We start from the raw sequence: 23,276 nt of genomic DNA on the forward strand, positions 1-23,276 counted from the left end.
AGCAGGACTGGTGTGATAGGAGGACTAGGAACTGTCATTTATCAATAGAAGTTCTTTAAAAAAATTAAGCCCTTTAAAAATACTGCCTTTTTGAAATTATGATTTAGTATAGAATAATAGGTTTATAAACTATTGTCTATAATTGTCACATTGTGTGTTGAAATCACTCAGTTTATTCTCCTTCTTAAATCATTTGATTATGTTCTTGTTTTGCACATTGGTCTTACCAGTGTTTGATATTCAGATTTAAAAAGTAAGTATTATTTTACATATTGTTTGTAAAAAGTTTTAAAACAGAGTTAATATAAAATAAAAGGAATGTATTCAAATGATACTCGGCAATGCACAGAGGTGGGCAGAGTGCTGGAGACCTAGACCCATAAAACCATGGGAGGTTGGATGGAGGTGGACACGGTCAAGTCACTCCCAAGAGTGGTCTGGATTAGACAATCTTGGTCCATTTCATGTTGCCATAACAATACCACAGAATGGGTAATTTATAAAGAAAAGAAACTTACTTCTCACAGTTCTGGGAGCTGGGAAGTTCAATATTAAGCAGCTGACCTCCAATAAAGGGCCTTGTGCTACGTCATCCTATGATGGAAGATGGAAGGGCAAGAGTGTGTGAGAATAAGAGGGAGCAGAACTCTCTCTCATCAGGAAGCCACTCTGTGATGAGGACATTAACCTACTCACCTCTTAAAGGTCTCATCTCTCACCACTGTTGCATTGGGGATTAAGTTTCCCGTGCATGAATATTGGTGCCTTTACCAACAAGGATTCTCTGATAATGTGTAGCTAAAATCCTACTACTGCCTCTTACACACCCCTGTGGGGATACTCTTTTCCTTCCTCCTAAACCACAAGTGTTTCTCATATCATTGGGAACTTGCCCAGAGAATCTTAGAATATGTATTAAGACCCAAGCTGGGCCTGGAAATCCCCTGAACAGGTACAGGGCACACAGGGGAAGTGAGCCTGGAGAGTCCCCCATCCTGCTGTGAAAGACCTGGCAATGGCAGACTTGGTCTACAGACACATTCAGGTTCCTCCAGGTCTGGGACCTGTGAAGGCTGGGAGCCAAGCAGGGAACGGCAGAAGGGCGGAAACAATCCCCCTACACCATTTCAGATTGCAGTTTCTTCACTGTTGCCAAACCTCTGCATTCCTAAGGAAAGCACGGCTTGCACTAAGCTGACTTGCTTTCAGTCCCCCAGGTTGTAGTTATTAAATAACGGGGCCCAACACCACACCCATTGCCAGGGCTGTCTTCACTTGCAAGGCAGGATAAGGTTCCAAAGTGGTCAAGTAGAACAGGGCTATGCAAGTGGTGATGATTTAATCAATACACTCAGGGATGAAAATGAAACTAATTGAGAGCTGTAGACAGACATTGATTGATAAAGGTCAGGGAAACGGATACAAGGTTGTTTATATGAATTAGATTTTCTGTACCATACTTCATCTACAAGTTAATCAATCTTCATAGCTGATTTTGTTTATAATTGATTGTTGCCTCATCTAATAATTTTAGAACTGAATCCTCATATGCAACATGTGGATGTGTGACTCAACCACCTTTCCTACAAACCTAAAGCCCTTTCTCACCTCCTGGCTTAGGAGGGCTGTTTCCTTGGAAGACCTGTATTCACACAGTTTTCTCACCAAGCCATGCTGTCCTGTGGGTGGGAGCTTTCCAGGTGCTTTGTACTGGCAATGGGTGTGGTATCCCTTAAAACTAAGCACATTTCTATTTGATTTCTGATTTTGTCCCTCTTTGCCCTAAGGGCTATATTGTGGAGTTGTTTAACTGGAGTGGGAGACACAGGGCTATGGGCTAAAATGAAGCTACTCAGAAGTCTGAGACCCAACTGCATGGCAGTTTTACTTAAAGATTGTAAAACAATTTATATTGTAGACTCTAAAGAAAATAGATTGCTTCCCCACTGCCCAACATGCACTGAATTTGGAATATCCTGTCTTCCTTATTCCCCAAGACTTCAGATCCCCACTGTGACCTCCCAGTCAATTTCAGTGAGTGCCAAGGTCACTTATGCAGGATGTAGTTTATGCTCCAATTTCCCTCTCTCTCTCCTACTCCCTGTTGAGCCCATGAGGAAGCCTCCTTGGCTTTCTCATGTCCCATATCCAGGACTTGTTGCCTGATAATTCCTGGGCTGGGGAACTCCTCCCCAGCACACTGAGGAAGAAAAACCTCTTGTCTCCAAAACTGAAAAGAAGATATTTTTCTTTCTATTCCATTCTCCAAAAAGTCAGGCTCATAAAAAAGAATACAAATTACACCCAGCAGCTCTTATCAGCCTGGTAAAGAATTGCTACTTTCAACTTTATTGCCTTAAAAAGAATTCAAACGTTTCCATCTTTTAAAAACAATTTGGGTTGAGGAAAGGAATTAGGTTCGTGTGCAGAAGCAATGTGCAGGATCGCGTTGAGCATGATTCGAAGGGGTCGCCGTATTAACCTTGGAGACCGATGCTTTGATTGAGCTGCATGAGGTGGTATAGTTGTTCTCCCAGAGGATGTCTCCTCCAGGGATCTGGCTGACACCCATATATGGGAGGGCAGGCCTCTGGGGTATGATGTGACCCAGCAGTGCCAGGAGGGACTCTCCTGCCCCAAGTGATCCCCACACCCTCTTCCATGGCATCTGATGCTATGGGTCCCCAGAGTTGGTCTTTGGATATAAGCAGAGGCTTCTCAAGCTCCAATATGAACATGGAAATACCTGTGGGAGGGAAAGGAAAACATTTCTAATCAGTTTTGGACTTTGCTTGTTTCTGAAAATCATTTGAAGCTGGAGCTGAACAGTAGATGTATGAAAAGTGGCTCTGAGCAGCCACCTGCCATCCAGTGTCCGCATCTTCTGCCCTGGGTTGGTGGGAGGCAACTGAGTCTTGCAATTGTTCACAGCCCACATTGTGAGCAGAGGCCGATGGCCATTCTTGTCACACCAGACCAGGGCATAAATAAGCTCAGAAGTGATTTGTTCTCCTGCAGATTTCAGTTCTCAAAAGGGATTGTGTGACAGCATCCGGGTGGCCAAGGGCCTGAATGCCTGGCTCGTTTGTCCCTGAGACAAGATCAGATAGAAAAGCCAGGCTCACATTGCCTCCCTTCAGGGTACAGCCTGAGTATCTGTGGGAGTGAGAATATGGACAGCATTATTTGGTTTCTGTGCCCTCCTGGTAGTGGGGAAATTATAGATCATTGATTAAAATCCAAGTGTCCATCAGCTGATATCATTGGCACCGCCTGGCTTCACTTCTCCGAGTTGATCTTATTAAACAAATCGTGCCTACGAGCAGACTCCATTTCATTTTTCTGCTGATATTAACGTTTCCTCATAAATTGTCCACATGTAGCATATTCTCACTTTTTATTACAGTAAATTGCACTTCCTGCACAGCCCTGGAACCTGTCTCTATTTCATCTGAAGGATCCGCAAATGATCTGTAATGAATCTTCCTCCCCTGGAGGCTGTGAGCTGCCGTTCTGCCCTCTGCACATTTTGGACTGGCTGTTTATCTCAAACTTGGGCAGCAGTGAGGATGTGGACCAGGGAAGTCTAATGAGTGACTAGAAATTGTTCTGCTCTATCAGACCTTTACATGTATTTAGTCAATTATGCTTTCTTTCTTTTTATTCAGTTACAGCATAATAGGTATTTAGAGATCCCTCTCTCCCAGTACCCCACACTAAACTACCTTTCCCTTTGCTCAGGTGGTGGCTTTCCTGTTTCCTCCACAGGTGGGCTTCTGGGCATCAAGGAAGTGCCAGCAAAAAGATGGGTGAGGTGGGAACAGTTGACTCATACTTTGTTAGGAGAGGCCCAGAGGAAGAAATTGGAAAAGAGATCTGCTTGGATCCTGGATTCCTCAATGGCATCTAGGAGTAAGGAGAGAGCCAGAGGTAGGAACTGTGAGGAGAATTTTGAACTCCTTTACAGTGAAGGCAGGGTCCAAAGACATTCTAGAGACAAGTCTGGGATAAACAGATGTAGCTGAGCCAGAATAGAGGGCCCCTAACCCAAGAAGGCAAGCCCCTAGGAAATGCAGTGACCGCAGACAGTTCATGATAATTGCTGTTTTATGGGCTTCCTTGTCTTCTGACTTAGCTTCTGATACTCCGTCCTCTTGGCGCCTGCTTTGCTGATTTTGTTGTACATTCGCTCCTCAAATCATCTCTCATCTTGAAACCAGCTACTCCCCTTCCTTGCAAATGGGGGCGTTGTACTCCCTCATGCTTCAGAAGGGGTGACATTACACAAGAGAATTGTTTCTAAATAGCATGTTGTTGCAAAGGCAGCAGTGGGTCTTTAAAGTTAGCTCAGTATCTGTCCTTGGGAAAGTGCCAGGCCCTGGGCTCCATGGGGGGAATGTTCTCAAATGTTAGAGTTGGGGTTTTAAAGAGATACTAATTGCTGACAAGCTTCCATTATCTAGGACTCCCAGTGTTGGAAGGGGGTTGCCTAGATAAGTGGTCCACAATTAATGCACATATAAATAATTGGTGGCATTTGTACTTTGTAAAATAAATCCTCAGCGACAGTGCTGGAAGGCTTCCATGTGGAGGTTTTTTTCCACTCCATTTACTAGTTCTTTAGGCCAACACAGAGTGAAACACGCTCACTCTTAAGAATACAAGTGCAGTAGTGGTCTCAGGCTTATGAGGACGAGTGGTCTCAGGCTTATGAGGACCTGCAGAAGGAAGGTTCCACTTCTCCTAATGGTGTTTTTTTTTGGATATGAGATAAAAGGGTGTTTTTTTTCCCCATCGTCATAGGGCCAGGGCCAGACCTGGAGGCTTATGTGCTTTCTCAGACAGTTGTTTGGGCCTTTGGTAGAGTAGCATGACCAAGGGATAAGAACATAGACTGGAGATGCAGGACCTTGATTGGAATTCAGTTTCTGCTGCTCAGTACTCTGCCAAGTACTAGCTAAAGGGCTTTTGGCAAGATGTGAGTCTCCATCGAGGTTTCAGTTCCCTGTCTGTGATGTGAGGACGAAAGCACTACCTGATTAGTTAGTTCCGTGGCAATAAGTGGGGCATGTGGGGGTTTGTGAAATACAGGAGATGTACTGAAGTATCCTGGAGGTTTCTCTTCTTGCCCTTGAGGGAAAGGAAAACTTTTTTTTTTTTTGCAGTGCTGGAGTGCTGGGGATTGAACCCAGGGCCTTGTGCTTGCAAGGCAAGCACTCCACCGACTGAGCTATCTCCCCAGCCCCTCTCCTTGCCCTTGAAAATGGCTCAGATTTGATCCTGCATCAAAGGCTGAGGACCAGGGAAAAGGTGCCCAGGCTGGAGAAGCTTTCCCTAGTGGGCTTAGCACTCCTGTCTTCTCTGTTTCCGTTTAGGCTCTTGGATATTAGATCTGATACTCATCATCATACCATCAAGGGGCAGCTGTGAACCCTCCCTGGCCCTGGTCCAAGCGAGATGCCCTGCACCTGCCATTCCTGCAGCATTTGGGAGCTGCTTTCTGTTCCAGAGTCTGCTAGGGAGCCAGGAGCTGAAAATTGGCCCAAATCTCCTTCTCTGCGGGAACTGTAGGATTAGGGTGACCAGAAGAGAATTGAAATGTCCTGGCTCTCAGCGGGCCTGCAGGATGTCATCTTGGGATCATATGTTATGTATATTCCAGCACCGTTAATGCCCTTGGCAGTGGAGGAACTACCTGAGGTTCAGACTCAGGCTGCTGCTCATGAACAAGGGCACACCTTTCCTTTTACATGCAACTTTCCAGGTATGGGAAGAACAGCCATTCTCAGCTTTCTTTAACTGGGATCTACCCATGGAAGCACTCTTTTCCCTCCAGAGGGTATTAATGTGTGTATGTTCATACAAGTTGACATGTGTGGGACTGGGTATAATAGCACAACTTGGGAGGCTGAGGAAAGAGGTTCGCGAGTTCAAAGCCAACCTTAGCAATTTAACAAGGGCCTAAGCAACTTGGTGAAACTGTCTCAAACATAAAAAATAAAAGTGCTTGAGATGTAGTTCAGTGGTAGAAATACAAACAAAAACCCCCCTCCAAGTTGGCACATGCATGGACATCCAGCTGCATGACTGTGTGCCATGCCTCCTCCTACTGGTCACCTGCACCCACCCTCCCAGCCTCTTCTTTGAGCCAGTCACCACCATCACAATCTGCCACCTCCTCTGGTTAAAAAGGCTAGAAGTCACCTGAATCCTTTAAAAGTCCCGTATCCTCAGCTATTCTAAAGTGTTGAGTTTGCCAGTGTTTGACAGGCCAGAGGAGTCAGAAAGATGGGCCCTGGTGATTTTCCAAGGCCTTACAGGACTCAATAGCAACACCAGCACCTTAACAGGGCCACCTGTGCTGTAGCTTTGGGCCACTGCAGTGATTCCTTTGGGTTTATTGAAAGCTAGGTCCTGGTTCCCACAGGGTCTGCATGGAGCTTCTGCAGTTGCTCAGGCCTCCAGCCCTGCTGTTGATTGTCCCTTAGCCATGGGGCTTGGCTCCATGCAGAATGCAGAAGTCTTGCTGCAGGGAACCAGCCTCCCCAGCTGCTGAAGGTGAGTGACCACGCCTCCCTGAGCACAAGGCCAGTTCTCCTGCCCCACCTGTGGGATACAGGAGCAGGCTTCACTTCGGTTGTGTCAACTCTTGTCTACAGGCACCCATCATGTTACATGGCTGATAACCACCATGGTCAAGGTGAGGAGAGGCACCATGCTGCCCTGAGGGGTCTCTCAGCTCATGGATGAGACAGTACTGACCACTTTGCAAGGCTATATGCATTGTCTTTTCTTCACTGCTGGACTTCACTGATGGCAGGGATGTATCTGGAAGTTTTAGGATAGTTGTCAGGACATGGCAGGCCCTGTCTGCTGAATAAGGAAGGAAATTATGCAATACTGCACATTTGAAAGAGACCATTGAATGAAGCCCAGGCAGGAGACATGAGAGGGAAGGAATGGGGAGGATCCTTGTGCTAACTGATCATGTATGGTGGACTTCCTGGCCCAGTAGCTTCATGTGTAATTTCATTTAATTCTCACCATAACCCCAGGCAGGAGGTGTTTGTCTCAGGTTGTTATCCCAGAAGTGAACTTGGAGAGGAGGATTCATGTGATAATGATTTATTAAGAAGCATTCCCAGGGGGAGTTAAAACAAGAAAGACAGCAAGGGAGTGGGGATGTGGAACAGGGAAGTGAAGGCAGCCAAGTGAGGTAATTTTGGCTCCATCCTGCAGAGAAATTCTGAAAATAGCTGAGATCACACAGGGAGAAGTCCCCATCAGGGAGTAAGCCAGCTGGGATCTGTATCCGTGGCACCCTCTGTCCTCTGTTAAGGGTGTAATTTCCCAGGCACTGTGAATGCCAAGCAGGGCTCCAGCAGCTGAATCTTGGGTGTTGGCAGTTGGGAGTGAACACGCGGGGAGTTTAATCAAATATCCTGCAGGATGTGAGGAAGACGTGGGCAGAGCACCATAGCACGGTTGGTACACAAATGCTGTAGAGGTGTAGAATCTGCCCTTGGTGAGGTGGAGCAGGTCAGCCTGGAGCACTCAGCTAAGACTCCTCCATGCTGTGCTTGCTCTGTGGATAAAAGGACTCACCTTCCCTTGCTGTAGACATAGCTGGGGAGGGAAAGGGAGGAACGCCACACAGAAGGGGCGTCAGTGGTGCTGAGAGGTATGCTTCCCCCTGGACTGCAAGCCATTAGGGTTCTCCTCAGAGCTGGCAGCTCTCCAGTAATTGCAGAGGGAGGTGGATGTGTTCTTGCCCGATCAGAGGTAGCCACCCCTTTTTGCCACTTATCCCAGTCTCTGTAGGAGTCATACCCTCTGAAAAGAGCTGCAGCCAAGTGCTATTTATCTCTGTGTGGGGGAAAAGAGACTTAACAAATTAGCTGATGCTTAATTGGTGAAGGAACAAAGGAAATTAGGACAGGGAAGTTGGTCAGTTGTCCTGTGGGGTTTTCTGATCAATTCTCTCCAATATGTACTGTGTGTGAGTCTGATACCAGGTGGGAAGACTTGTTAGGGGAGTCAGAGCTCCTACCTGCTCCCTGCGTCCTCCTGGCAATTGGCTCAAGTTGTCTGCAGCACTGGCACCTGCAGGCATAAGTAGAGGCCCTCTCACCTGCACAGATGTGACCACCCCTTCAGATTCACAGAAGTACACATTCTGGAGCAGGGAACTCGAACTCCAGGGTCAAAAGTCAGGTCAGAGCTCTGAAACAACACAGGATCTCAGGCACATCACCTTCCCCAGTGAATTAGGATCTTTAACAGTGGGGCTCTAGGATCTGCATTTGTAGAAGCTACTAGGAGGTTCCTCCATGGGGCCAGATTTAAGAATCTTTGCTATGGATGCCAGCACCTCACCCTGTTCATCCTCCTCTTGAACCACGTGGAAAGTTGAAAAGTTCTCACACATATTGAGGTGATCTGCCTCCCTGATTTTTGGTACCATTGGTTGTAAATCTACTCTCAGAGGCTGAGAGTAGATTTCTAGTTTCTCTTCCGTATGACAATTCTTCAAGTGTTTAAAGAAATCTACACTGTCCCAGCCTCTAAGCATCTCTGGTCCCTTGAACTGGTCGTTGGTTTACACTATCCCACTCCATGATTGGACTCCAGTATGCAGTGTCTTCCATGAGGTGAAGCGACTCAGATCAACACCCAAGGGCAGAACAACCCCCTCATTTTTGCCTTTCCATGGGTCTCTGGTCTCTACTCCAGGGTCTTGCTTTCAAATGTCGTTTCTCCATTTGCCTCCCTACTACTGAAAACAAGTATAAGTCTTGGAGTTCAGCCTTGTTAAACCACATCTCTTGGGATTGAGTTCATCCTTCCAGCTTTCTGAGTTATTATGACATCCTCCCAGTTCAGTATGGTGTGCCAATTTGATAATGTGAATCACCAATATCTCCACGTGATCATGAGGGAAAGGTTGATGTGTTGGGAATCAAGGCCAGCTGGGGCAGGACAATGGGGTCAGAGTGTTCTGACTCCCTGCTACCTTTGCTCCCTCCTCCACATCCTCACCAGGGCTTCTAAAGGCATCCATGGAAGTCTGAGTGTTGAGAGGAGAGAGGCTGTGGTCTGGGCAACCGAGATTCTGCCATGAGCTGCTCTCCCTTCTCCACCTCAACAGAGGGTCCTCTAAAAGCCATGGTCTCTAGAGTCCATGCAGCATCTCTGGAGATAGCCTGGCTTACTGAGCTTGTAGAATGGAGTGGAATGTGTCTCAGGACATGGCCCTGTGGAGGGTATGGATAACCCTTGACATCTCTTGTGTCACTTTTCTATCAAGTGTACCCAGAGTCTCCTTCTGAGGTAGGAAAGGAAGCACCTACTTCGTTTGTTTGTTTGTTTTTTGTACTGGGGTTGAACTCAGGGGCACTTAGCCACTGAGACATATCCCCAGCCCTCCTTTATATTTTATTTAGAGACAGGGTCTCACTGAGTTGCTTAGCACCTCATTTTTGCTGAGGCTGGCTTTGAACTTGTGATCCTCCTGCCTCAGCTTCCCAAGCCACTGGGATTACAGGTATGTGCCACTGAGCCCGGCTATAGATATTTTTAAATATGATTCATTTATCCCAGGGAAGTGAGGATTCTTGAGGTGAGACTCGTGAAGAGAACAGGAAGGCCTATAGCCAGAGGAGACTCCCAGGATACATGTTGAAATGCGAGCAAGTTGGGGAGCAAGGCTGAACCCCACAAATGATAGGAACGCCCAAGGAACTTCCCATCTCTGCTTCCTAGGGAAGGCTTGGGATGTGTGGGTGCCAATCTCTGTGTCTGCCTCTTTCTGAGACTGAGGACTTGAGATTATGCTGCCTACCTGGGCAGACTGGAGGGGGCAAGAGTGATCTGCACTTCACAGATGACCAGAATGAATGACTGATGGGGTAGAGGCCACCCCCTTCCACTCCAGTCTCATGCCCCAGTTTGTCTTTGTAGGGTCTGGCACCCTTTCATTCACAGGATGGAGAGGAGAGTCTGCATCCTTTAGTCCTGACTGGCCCAGGAGGGGCCCTGTGCCCCCCCCCCCCAGTGTCCTTTGGGATGTTGTCTGTGAAGGACTTGGGGGTCTAGAGCTCACCTGAGTATATTCCACATGCTCTATCTTCATGACCTTCCTGTGCTTGCCAGCAAACTTATCCATTCTCATGGAGTGAGGTCCCAACAGAACCTTGTGGGATGGCAACCTGTGAACCTTCGCACCATGAAGGGCTTAAGGACCCTGCTGGACCCCATGCTGGCTGGGTTGCTGGTACAGGCTCTGAAATCTCTGTGCCTCATTTGTTAAGAAAGATTCAGATCTCTATCTAAGAACTGACAAGAAAAGGTATTCTGGTTATATTAATAATCCAAAATGAGAATTGTAACTTGATGTGTATTTCCCAATATGATTTTAATAAAAACATCTGTCCAATATGCATATATAGGCTTGTACTTGCAGACCTGACTGTCGAAGCTTCTGGGGAGGGAGGACTTCAAACAGTCGCTGGAGGGATGATTCTGGAGAAATGAATGGGGATTTTTTACTTTTTAGCATGTTGCATAAAAATGGGGAGGACTTATGTGTAATTTAGAGCATTTTAATTTTTCTGTATTTTTCCAATCAGGAATGGTAACAATTACATTACAAAAATGCAAAAAGTAAATAAATAAATAAATAAATAAAAAAACAAAGGATGACTACAATCAGAAAACTTTATCGCAGGTTCATAGATGGCCTGGCACAGTGCCTGGTGCTGTTGCTGAGCATTTGGCACATGCTCGCTGTGAGTATTCTTGCGGGACATGCTTGAAAACCATCAGTCCCTTCCAATTCTTTCCGTCTGTTGACTTTTCAATTCAAGGGGGGAAAAAGTCCTCCTAAACACGTATGAGAAATAAAATAAGTAACTGGGTCCTGTCTGCCTTGGCTTCCAATCATATATTCAACAATGTTAATTGAATACCTGTTATGTGCTGGTAAAGTTCTAGGGACACAGATGTGACCTCAGAGACACAGACTTGACCTTATGGTGCCCCCAACCTGGCAGAGAAGATAGATAATAAGAAAGAAACTGATAACCATTCAAACACAAAGATGGCAAATGCAGTGCAAAATAGAACAAAGCAGTCTAAGAGAGAGCAATGAGGTGGGGCCACTGCCCAGGAGCTCAAAAGAACTGTGGGTTCTATGGATCCTAATGAAGTGAAGGCAACTCTGAGCCCCAGCTCTGAGCTTCTGTCTTCTGGGTGTCACTCAGCACAGCCTGACAAGCTGCCATAAATCCAACATTCTGGCTTCTGATTCTCTAGCCTCAGGCAATGATGAGAGTCCTCCCGTAAAGCCCCTGCAGGAAGGTGTTTTTGCAGGCATTCTTGGGAAGGGAGGCTGTGCCCCTGCCTGTGGCCCTGTGATGCTTGCATGAACCAGAGCCTCCAACCTTGCTCAGGGCTGGTGCAGGAGAGTATAGAAGAACAGCTGGAAATCAGATGTCTGTGTTCAGATGAAGCCTCTTGTGGCTAAGGCAGCCAGAGCAGGCCCCAGGGGAATGGTATGTTTTGTGAGGAAAAAATTCTGCAAGAACAATGTTTATAAAACCCCCCTCCACAATCATCTTGTGTGTCTGCCAGCTTTCGGCTTGCTTGTGTTCATGTACATTCTTTTTCTCTCTGCAGGCCGTGGAGACCAACCTGGCTTCCAAGGACAGCCACTGGGTCTTTGTGAATGAGGTAAGAGCCCAGAATGGTGAGGGCACAGTCTGCACTGACTTTTCCCTGTCCCTTGGCAAAGCTCAGAGAAATCGTTTCATGTCCAATTCTGACTTGGGGGCTGAAATGAATCCTGGGCTTTGTCCTATCAAGACAAGAGGTCAGAGAATTGGACTTGACTTGCCAAGATGCTCACCTGTACCAGGTGGGGACCAGGGAGAGAAACCAGACCTGAGTCCATGAGAAAGTCAAAGAAGTAGTGTCAGGCATTAGATGTGTGTGGGGGGTTGAGGCAGCCAGTCAGAATCCTGGGACTGGAGAGATTAGAGCAGGTTATCAAGTGGGATGCAGATCAGGTGAGACAAAGGAATAGGAGGGGAGAGGTCATATTGCATGCAGGATGTTAAAGGCATGGGAGGATTATGTGAGTGTGCCTGAGTGTGAGCCAGAGTATGTATGTGCATGAGTGTGTATATGTGTGAGAAGGCATGTATGGTAAAGGAATGACTATGAGTATATGGAAATGTATGTGTATGTGAGTGTAAATGATCGTGAGCGTGTATATATGTGTATGTGTGTGTACCAATTGTATATGTATGAGTATTTGTAGGCAAATATACATGTATGATATGTATTTTTGTGTGTGTGAGTGTGAGTTGTATGTACATGTGTGTTTCTGTATGTGTGTGAGTTGCACGAATGTGAGTGTATGAGTTGTACATGAGAGTGTATGTAAGTATGAGTTGTATGTGCATGCAAGTTTATATATTTGAGGGTGTGAACGTATGTGCATGTGTATGTGCCAGTTGTATATACATGTGAGTGTATGGGCATTTATATGACTCTGCTTGTGTGAGTGTGTTTGTGTGTGTAGCCAATGGGAGCAGAATCAATGTACCCATTTAAAGTGGGTGAATAGGAAATGTTTCCATGATTGGCCATCTCACTATTGTGGGCCTAGGGGTAATGGGAACATGAGATGTGATTGCAGCTTGTCTGGTCCTGGCCTCCCCCAGCCTGCAGGCATTGCTTGGGAGTGGGTAGTAACCACAGGCCAAACTTTGCCAAAGAGTTCCCTCTGACCACTTGTCTGTTCAGGAACTATGAACCAGGGTAGCCTGTGCAGCTGCAGTGTTCCAAAACCTGAAGAGAACTTGAGAATGTGTTTCCTGATGCTTTCATCAGGGCTGCAGCCCTCAGCTGCTCCTAAATTAGTGGATCAATTTCTAATGGCTTCATTCTGGAAGATGCAAGGTTTATTATGTGGGTAATTTCTTTTTTTATGATGTGTATTTCTTCATTAGTTCAATGCTAATATGACTGAAATAGTTTTGGGCGGCTATTGTTAATAATGGTGTAGGTTGTATCAGATAGTAACTGCTCCCAAGATCCACTTTTCATGGTTTTTCTCCATGAATTCACACCTTATTAGCTCCATGTCTACACAGGACAGCTGGAGACATGCGCAGTAACCATCCATTTCCCCTGGGGTGCTGTGGTAGGCTGTGTGCTGGTGATTAGGCGAAGGGACGTGACCATCCCTCCCTGCTCTTCAGAACCTGCAAGAGGCCTCCTTGATGTTCTGGAAGGCTTGATTCTCTGTGCTTTGCTGGCTTCTCTACAGCTTCTTCAAAGCCAAACATCCTTTGTTCCAGAGAAAAGAAGCATTCTTCAGGTGCCCCTGAAGTCAAATAGCTGGTGCTAGGTTTACTTTTTTGATGACTCTTCCACATCCGATAGCCAGTGTTTCTCCGTGGTCATCTTCAAATACGTGCTCTGTTTTTACATTTCTAACCTGTCCCCTTCCTTCCCTTAAGCCCTCACCCCACCCCCAGGGCCTTCTGTCCCTCCAGACTTCCTATCTAGGGCTGGGGTTCACTTCAGGCACCTCAGTGTGAGGTGCCCTTAGGGCACCCCCTTCTCAGGCAAATCTGAGGCAGCTAGAACCCAGGGCTCAGTGTCACCAGGAGGAGACAGGTGTGGGGGTCCCCTCTCACGTCACACTGAAACAGCCTCACTTAAGACCACAGCTGTGCCCCACTGGGTCAGCAGCACGCCCTGGGCCAGCCAGGCAGTGCACACTGATCTGCAAGTACCTTGGACTACATGTGTCCTCCTGCGTAAACAAGGGTCCTCAAGGAACCACTACTCTCTTCCTTTCTTGGCTTCCTTCTCCACAAGAAGACTCCTTTGGGAGGCAAAGGACAACCACTCACCTTTCTAAAGTACGCTTTACATTTGTTACCTTCTGTAGTCCTCATCAGTTATAGTTCAGTTATTTTCCTCCCCATTTTACATATTGGAAAACAGAGGCCTCAAGGATTAAATCACTCACGACTATTAAATGATGCCTGTGGGATTCTAGATGAAGACTCTCTGGCTTCATATCCCTTTCCACCCAATGACACATGGGCTTGGCAAAGATCCTAAACTTGTGGTCAGGGTCTGATTCTGTAAAACCTGTCAGTAGAGCTTAGGTATGCATAATGAAGGTGACATTCTTGACACTCACCACTGGGGCCAGCATGTGGACATTCTTGAAATCTGAGATCCAAAGATAATGCCTCTGGTAAAGCTTGGACCTCAGCACTACCTCTGGCTTATGACTGATATGTTCTCTAAGTTACATGTATGCTTATCCTTAGGAACCAGCCATGTTCAGAAGTACAGTTTCCTGTCATAGCATGCCCCATGGAAACAAAAGTTCTGTTATTCTTCTTGCAGTGTAAAATCATTTTAATATCTATAAAATTTTCAAGCAATCTAAATATTGAGTCATAGACAAATACTTGCCAATCACCTTTCTGTGTCATAACTAGAAATAAAATGGGGGGGGGGGGCAGAGGATAGACAATCAAAGTCGAGCATTGACTGATGGCCTTCCTTCCAAAACGATCTCTAGAATTCAGCTGTTACACAGAGTCCTTGTCTTCCCTCTTCTTGGAACTGTTTCCCACTTCCCTGAAGGAAGTTCAGCCCCATAGACAAGCTCAGCTCTGTGCTTCCTCCCTCTTCCACTGCATTTATCTTCTTCCTGAATGGCCCTCCATCTGTGACCCCTGTTCTCCATGTTCTTTATAGGTTCTGTCTTCTGTTCTTCCTCTGTATTTGATGTGTTTAATGTATTTTCCAGGATTCAAGACAAACATTCATGGGCATGTGTTTTTGTTTGCTTTCTTTATGTAGTGTTTTTTAAAAAAATATATCTACCCTTTTACTGGTGAGTATTGGGATTGTATATTACAGAACTGGGCAGAAGAAGTCTTGCATCTGTGTGCCTCAGTGACAGTTTCTATACGTCTCTGGTCTCCGCTGTGGAGATACTGGCAAGCAGATGTGTTTGGGGTCATAAACTACATCTTCACTGATTGATTAAGTTATATTACTTTGGAGAAGGGTGGGGTATTCAAAAAGAACTCATGGAAAGAAAAATGAACCATTAGTCAGGGTAGCCACTAGACTATAAGCTTGTTGAGGGCATGACCAGATCTATCTCATCACTGAATCTTCAATGTTCCAAGCAAAGAATAGATTCTTGAAAGGTTTGGTTGAAGCAGGTGGGTGTACATAGCATAGGGCCAATTGCATTGTTGAGCTCTTCATAGCCTACCTTGAAGAAGAGACAGAGGCAGCAATTCAGACCCATTTCTCAGAGCTGGAAGGGACCACTGTGGGTCATTTGTCAGAGGCTGCCAGTTCAAAGTCAGTTGATTTGGATGAGGTAGGTGACCTCCAGAACTCTCTTTCAGTTGTGGTAAAGTGTTTTCTCTGTGTGATCTTCAGCATACCCAAGGCTTGGCAGTCATTCTGGCTCATCCAATAAATCACGGGGATTCTTGGTTTGAATAGAAGTCTTGACAAAAAGGATATTTCCCTCCCCAGGAATCTCAACATCTGCAGGTGATATGCACTTCATAGTCTGGCTTCTTGGGAACTTTCTGAAGGAAATCCTTTTGTGGAATATGCAATATGATTCTCAGTTTCTTGGAGGACTGATTGTGATAGGGACTTGAAATGCTCCATTTGTTGCTGGACAGTTCCCATTGTAAAGAGAAATTCTTTCAGACACCCAATCACAGCACACATTGATGGATATAGGAGAGGGATGCTGACATTTGAGGTTCAGTGATTTATGGGACACCAAGGATCCATCAAGAGGCAAATTCTTAGAAGGATGGAGGCATCGTTAGCAGACCCTCAGCATCTCTCTCCTATTGTCAGAATATGTTGATGACCCTCATATTCCCTGTTCATTCCAACCTGTGCCCTTGAGCTCCAGACCCAGAGATCCATCTGCCTTCATGACTCAGCTACTTGGAAACTCCATCCCCACCTAAAGTTCAGTGTGTCTCTCTGAACTCACCATACTCCCCCAAACTTGATTTCTGCTCAGTTTCTGATCTTAGATACCTTGCATCCTCTGGTTGACTGCAGCCAGTGGAGAAAAGCCCATATCCTGCCATTTGCCCTGTCCTCTCCAGCCCCTGCTGCACATTGCACCCTTATTTTCTTCTTACCATTCTACCCACTATCTCATGACTCATTCCTGCAGGCGAACCAGTGACTTCTTATTTCTCCCATAAATTTCTTCCTCCTCGCTCTGGACCTTTGCCAAGACCTTCCTTTCTACATGCTGTGCCCACCCCAAAACTCTGTCCAGGATTTACCTCTTTTACAAAGTCTGTGAAACATTATCTGTACCAAAGGGGCGTCCCAGATTTCTCCACAGAGCAATCCCCATGCCATCCTGTACTCCTCACCCAGCTTGCTGTGCTGGGAGATTGATGCATGTGGCTCACTCCCCAAATATCCTGTTTGCAAAAGCCTGGATGTCCTTTCTATCAGTTTCCCTAAAGTTCCTAGTTTGTGGGGCTCATTCACAGAGGAGCTTGCTGGCTTCATCTCCTGCTGCTCTGCTTTTTGCTTCCTTACTTTTACTCTATTTGTCTAATTACCTACGTGTGAAGGAAGAGGAATTTAAAATCATTCCAATTCTCTATGGACTCAGAACTTTCCATTGTGCCCATTTTTCTGTGCCTGCATTATGATTGGATGGGGCACCAGCTCTTCCTCAGAGGCCACACAGGCTCTCTCTGCCTTGGACCAGGCCTTTGGCAGGTGTTGGAACAACCAGGAAGGAAGGCAGGGGAAGCAGTTGTTAGGCTTCCTGCAGAAATCTCCAAATTGTACACTGGGGAAAATGTGTCCTGCTAATTCGTTGGTGCTTTTTGGAAAAAGATTCTGTGATCAAAGAGGGCAAGTGACTTTAACAGTGGGAAGCAGGTGTCTCCTGCAGGCATCTTCAGGCTCTAATGCTTGTGGTGGCTGTCCAAGGATGAGGCAGTGCACACTGTCTGCCACATGCGTTTGTTTTTCTGAAACACATTCTTGTCTTTTGGTCTTCACATGCTCATCTCTGTAGGGAATTGGCAGGTGGTGGGGTGCAGGCTCCACAGAGCTTCTTGCCACATAGAACTGCTCTACCTGTATCCTGAGACGCCTCCACCACCCCAGGTGCAGGTTGGCAGTGCATGGACCTCTTCAGCCCCATCTGGCCAGAATGTTCTTGCCCAGAAGGCACTGGCGCCCATTTAATTACTTTCACTGATTTGCCACAAACAAATACTGCATGAGGATCGTTGTGGGATAGAGCGGGCTTGTCAATAGTCCAGAGAACATCACTCCTTTCAGATCTTCGCTATTTCAGAGCACAAAATGAGTCAAAAAAAAAAAAAAAAAAAAAGAGAGAAAATGAGATTAGGTTATAAGTAGTGTTGTTGTAGAGAAAGGAAATGCCAAAGCTTTAAGGGAAGAAAAAGGAAGAAGAAGGAGGAAAAGATTTTAAGAAGGTGAATCACATAGCTTTAAGAAATCTCTACTTGGGACTCAGAGAGGGAGGGAAAAAGATTTAATTTTTTTCCCTTTCATTTTGAAGATTCCAATTCTGTTTGAGTATTAAGTCCCCGTGCCATTTGGTGTCTTTAAATTTAATTTAGTATCACTCCAAAGCACTTATGTTTGTTGTAGTCTATTCATTTGTTTTTCTTAGCCTGGTTGAGGTGTCTTTGAGGAAGGGAACCACATCTTATCCACTTCTGTAGCCCCAACTCAAAACTCTTGAATGAAGAATAGGAGTTGTCATTTATCAGACATTAGAAGGGACTAGGCATTGTTTTTGAGTATCACTTTCATTATCTATATTTTAATTTCGTTTAATTGACAATAAATGCACATATTTAAGGGTGCAAGTTGTTAAGTTTGGCATGTGTATACACCTATGAAGCCATAACACAATGAAGACAGCCAACATATCCATCGCCCCCAAAGTGTTCTTGTTCCCTTCTGTAATCTCACCTTCCTGCCCCACCCCTCCCACTCCTTAGGCAACTACCAACCTGTTTCTGGAACTATAGATTATTTGTATCTTCTAGAGTTCTACATCAGTAGAATCCTATAGCATGTATTCTTTTCTCTTTTTTTGTAGTATGCTTTACTTTACTCAACTGTAATTAAGATTCATCTATGTTGCAATGTATAGCAATAGTTCTTTCATTGTTGAGGAGTATTCAGTTCTCTGACTACAACACAATTTGTTTATCCATTCACCTGTCGATGGATACTTGGGTTATTCTAGAATTTTGGCTATTATATAGAGAACTGTTATGGACTCACATGTATAAGTCTTTGTGTGGATGAATGCTTTTATTTCTCTGGGGGTATATACTTAAAAGTGAAATTGCTGGGACCTGTGGTGAATGTATGTCTCACTTTTTAAGAAACTGCTAAGTGAACGAAAGTTCTAGTCTTCTTCATGTCTTCTTCAGTACTCGATGTGGTCAGCCCTTTGGGTCTCAGCTGTTGGAATGGGTTTGTAATGTTCCTGGTTGTGATTTCATTTTCATTCTCCTGATGACTAATAATATTGAGCATCTTTTCATGTGATTCTATTTGCCATCTCATCTATATATCTTCTTTGGTAAAGTGTCTGTTTAAATATTTTGTCCATATCACTGGAATATCTGTTTTCTAATTATTGAGTTCTGAAGGTTCTTTATGTATTCATCATGTAAGCTCTTTATGAGATGTGTATTTTACAAATATTCCCTTCCAGTCTAGGGCTTGTCTATTCATTCTAACACTGTCTTTGGAGGGCAGACTTTTTTTTTTTTAATGAAGTTTTTAGTGTGGTGTCTGAAACATATCTGAACTTTCTATGCTGTTCTATTAGTTTCTTTTTTCCCCCCTCTATTTTTGTACCTGTTCCTTTTTAAAATTTTATTTGGTACTGGGGATTGAACCCAGGGATGTTTAACCACTGACCTATATCCCCAGCTCTCTCTCTCTCTCTCTCTCTCTCTCTCATTCTTCTTTTCAATTTTATTGAGACGGTGTCTTGCTGAGTTGCTTAGGGCCTTTCTGAGTTGCTGAGGCTGGCTTTGAACTCTAGATTCTCCTGCCTCAGCCTCCCGAGCAATTTGGGACTGCAGGCCTGCCCCACTGTGCCTGGCAGTCCCATGTTCTTTTTTTTTATTTTTATTTTTTACAGACTGCATTTTGATTCATTGTACTCAGATGGGGTACAACTTTTTGTTTCTATGTTTGTACATGATGTAAATTCATACCATCTGTGTAATCATACATGTACATAGGGTAATGATGTCTGTCTCATTCCACAATTTTTCATACCCCCTCCCTTTTATTTCCTCTACATAATCTAAAGTTCCTCCCCAAAGGAATTAAAATTAGCATACTACAGTAAAGCAGCCACATCAATGTTTACAGCAACTCAATTCACAATAGGTAGATTGTGGAACCAACCTAGATATCCTTCAACAGATGAATGGATAAAGAAATTTGGTATACATACACAATGGAATATTATTCAGCCAAAAAGAAGAATAATATTATGGTATTTGCAGATAAATGAATGGAATTGGAGAATATCATGCTAAGTGAGATAAACCAATCCCATGTTCTTTTAATTACCGAAGATTTCTAATAAGATGGGAAATCATATTTTGTTAGGTTTCTACCTTTGTTCTTCATTTTTGAAGTTGTTTTAGATATCCTAGGTCCTTGGAATTTTTAGGTGAAATTTAGAATCAACTTGCCACTTTTTACCAAAATGATAACTGAAATTTTATTTGGAATTCCACATATCTATAGTCCAATTTGGGAAGAACTGACATTTCAATAATATCGTCTTCTCACCTACAAAGGTGTATCTCTCCCCTAATTTAGGGCTTCTTTAATTTCTCTCAACAATGTTTTATCATTTTTACTGTGCAGACCTTTTACATTTTTGGTCAGATTATCCCTGAGTATTTTATATTGTTGATAGTATTGTAAATTATAATTTTAAAAGAATTTCAATCTCTAGTTGTTCATTTATGGCTTATAGTCATGCAATTGATTTTTTGCATACTGATCTTGTATCTTGGAACCTTGCTAAATTCGCTAATTCTAGTAGTGGTTCATGGATTCCTTGAGATATTCTATATTAACTTTCATGACCTCTTGGTATATGACAATTTTTTCTCTTCCTTTGCATTTGGATACCTTTTATTTCTTTTCCTTGCCTGATCTCATTGATTACTGATGAGTTCCTTTGGTGTGATGGTGAATGTAAGTGGGGATAGCAGACATCCTTTTCTTGTTTCTGATATTAGGAAGAAAACACAGAGTGTTTGACCATTAAGTATTAAGTTAGATATAGGTTGTTTGGAGATGCCTTTTATCAGACTGGGAGTTCTATTCCTAGTTTGGTGAAAATTTTTGTCAAGAATTGAGGTTGAATTTTGTTTAATGCTCTTTCTGCATTTACTGAGATGATCATATGATTTTCTTTAGAGTTTATTAATATGTTAGATTATATTGATTGACTTTCTAACACTAAAGCAACCCAGGATTCCTGACACAGAACTTACTTTGAAGATGTAATTTGTATATGCTATTGCATTTGATTTTATAACATTTTGATTAGATTTTTTCTTCTATGTTCACAAAGGGTATTGGTCTCTTCCTTTTAATGTCTTTCTGTGATTTAGATATTGGTGTAATGTTCACTTCAAAATATGAGTTGGAAAGTGTTCAATTCTAGAAGAATTTGTATAGAATTTTAATTATTTTTTTCTATAAGAATTTGTTAGGATGCACTAGTGAAGCTGTATGGAACGTTTTAGCCACAATTTAAATTTCTCCAGTAGACATAGAGCTATCTATTTCTTCTTGAGTTAGTTTTGAGTTAATTTAAAGTCATTTAAGGGATTTCCTCATTTCATCTAAGTTGACAGATCTTTAAGTATAAAGTTGACAATATTGCCTTGTTATCCCTTAAGAACTTGTTGATTCTGTAGACATAATTTCTCTCATCCATGATAATTACAACTTGTCTCTTTTCTGTTTTGTTTTGATCTGTCTGGTTAGAGGTGAATTGATATTATTGATTTTGAGGAACAGGATTTTTTTGTTTCATTGATATTCTCAATAGTTTTTCTATATCCATTTCAGTTGATTTCTACTTTTGCCTTTATTATTTCCTTTTTTCTGTTTTATTTAGACTTTAATTTGCTCTTCTTTCTTCTAACTCCTTGGGGGAAGCTGAGATCATTTACTTGAGACCTTTCTTTTTCTCAGTGCTGTTTTCTTCTAAGTGACTTGGTGCCAACCCATACATTTTGATATGCTGCATTCATTATTTAGTTCCAAATACTTCCTATATTACTTTTTGATTTCTTCTTTGACCTATGAATTGTTTAGAAGAATGTTATTTGGTTTGAAATATTTGGAGATTTTTCAAGGATCTTTCTGTTATCAATTTCTAACTTAATTCCATCATGGTTAGAAAACATAGTTTCTATTACTTAAATCCTCTGAAATTTATGGAGGCTGATTTGATAGTATAGCATATTGTCTTTCTTGGTCAATGTTTCATGAGCATTTTAAAAGGATGTGCAACTTCCGATTGTGTGGAACTTTCTATAAATATGAATTAAGTCAATTTAGTGATAATTTTATTTGTGTCTTTAGTATCCTTGATGATGTTTTGTCTACTTGTTTTAATTATTGAGAGAGAGAGGTATTAAAATATTCAACTTTGATTGTGAGTTGTTTATTTTCCCTTGCAGTTTTATCAGTTGTTTAATATATTTTGCAGCTTTGTTACAAGCAGTATAAATGTTAGGATTTTTCTATCTTGTTGATTAATAGACCTGTTATCATTATGAAGTGACCTCCTTTAATCCTGGTAACTTTCTCTTCTCTGCAATATACTTTTTCTGGTATTAGTAGAGCCATTCAATAAGACTTGAAAGTCAAAATTGCTCCTTGATCCATGGACTGCGGAATAGATGTGTTTGTTAGTAGGCATGAAAACAACATTAATCTCATTTTACATCTTCATCAGAGCTCTTAGGTGACCAAGTGCATGGTCATTGAGCAGTAATATTTTGAAAGGACTCTTATTCTGAGCAATAGGTCTAAATATTCAGTAAAACAAACAAAAAAACTAACAAATCTACTGTATGATCCAGGTATTCCACTTCTAAGACTATATTTAAAAGAAATGAAATCAGCATATCAAAGAGATAGCCACCTGTCCATTTTTGTTGCTGCACTATTCACAATAAGATACTGAATCAACCTTGGTGCCCATAGACAGATGAGTGAATAAAGAAAATGTGATACACACATGCACACTATGGAATATTATTCAACTAAAAAATAATGAAATTCTGTCAGTTGCAGGAAAATAGATGAAACTAGAGGACGTTATGTTAAGTGAAATGAAATCCTATATGTTCACTCTCGAATGTAGAAGCTTAAAAAAGTCAACCTGAATATGGAATAGTAATTACTGAAGACTGGAAAGAGTCAGGGGTTGAGGATAAAGGGATTTTGGATAATGAATACAAAAGCACAGTTAGATAGAAGGAATAAGTTCTGGTATTCTGCCACACAGAGGAATGACTGTAGCACACAACCACCTATTATATATTTTATGAATATCTAAAAGAAGGGGCTCGAAGTCTCGAAACATAAAGAAGTGATAAGGAGAGGGAAATGCTAATTATCAGTAAACACCATATGTATAAGTCTGCATATTACACTGTACCCCATTGATATGTAAAATTGTTGCATGTTAATCAAAAGCTAAAATAAAGTAAGAAGTATGTTGTAAACAGATGCGCTGTCATTCAGGCTTTGCTGTTCCTTTTATAGAGCACAGGCAGTGTACATTGGGTATAATTCTTAAGGATTCCAGGAGTTCTGGAATGACACATGAGGATAAAGCATCAACTTCAAGTCACCGTATTCATTAGCCTCTAGCAAGAGAGTCAGGCTGTCTTTGATGCTTCAAGTCCAGGAGGTAACGTCTTCACTGTAGCTATGGAAGTCCTAGATGGCATCTTCTTCTTATATAAAGCTCTTTTGTCTGCATTGGAAATCCATGGTCTAGTGTGGCCACCTTCATCAATGATCTGAGCTAGAGTTTCTGGATAGCTGGCGGCAGCCTCTACATTAGCAATTGTAGAGACTTGTACCCTCATGTTATGGAGATGGCATCT

General features: G+C 43.1%; 1 protein-coding gene across 3 annotated transcripts in view; it reads left to right on the forward strand.

Moving 5' to 3' along the window:
* GRID1 (glutamate ionotropic receptor delta type subunit 1) overlaps positions 1–23,276 on the forward strand; it is a 753,528-nt gene that overhangs the window by 430,809 nt on the left and 299,443 nt on the right. For all 3 annotated transcript variants that reach the window (XM_079138203.1, XM_079138204.1, XM_079138202.1), the window contains one exon: positions 11,677–11,730. In XM_079138203.1, coding sequence (XP_078994329.1) covers positions 11,677–11,730 — 54 coding nt within the window. The remainder of the gene's footprint in view (positions 1–11,676; positions 11,731–23,276) is intronic.

This window comes from Sciurus vulgaris, assembly GCF_902686455.1.
Source record: "Sciurus vulgaris genome assembly, chromosome: 4".
NCBI classification, from domain to species: Eukaryota; Metazoa; Chordata; class Mammalia; order Rodentia; family Sciuridae; genus Sciurus; species Sciurus vulgaris.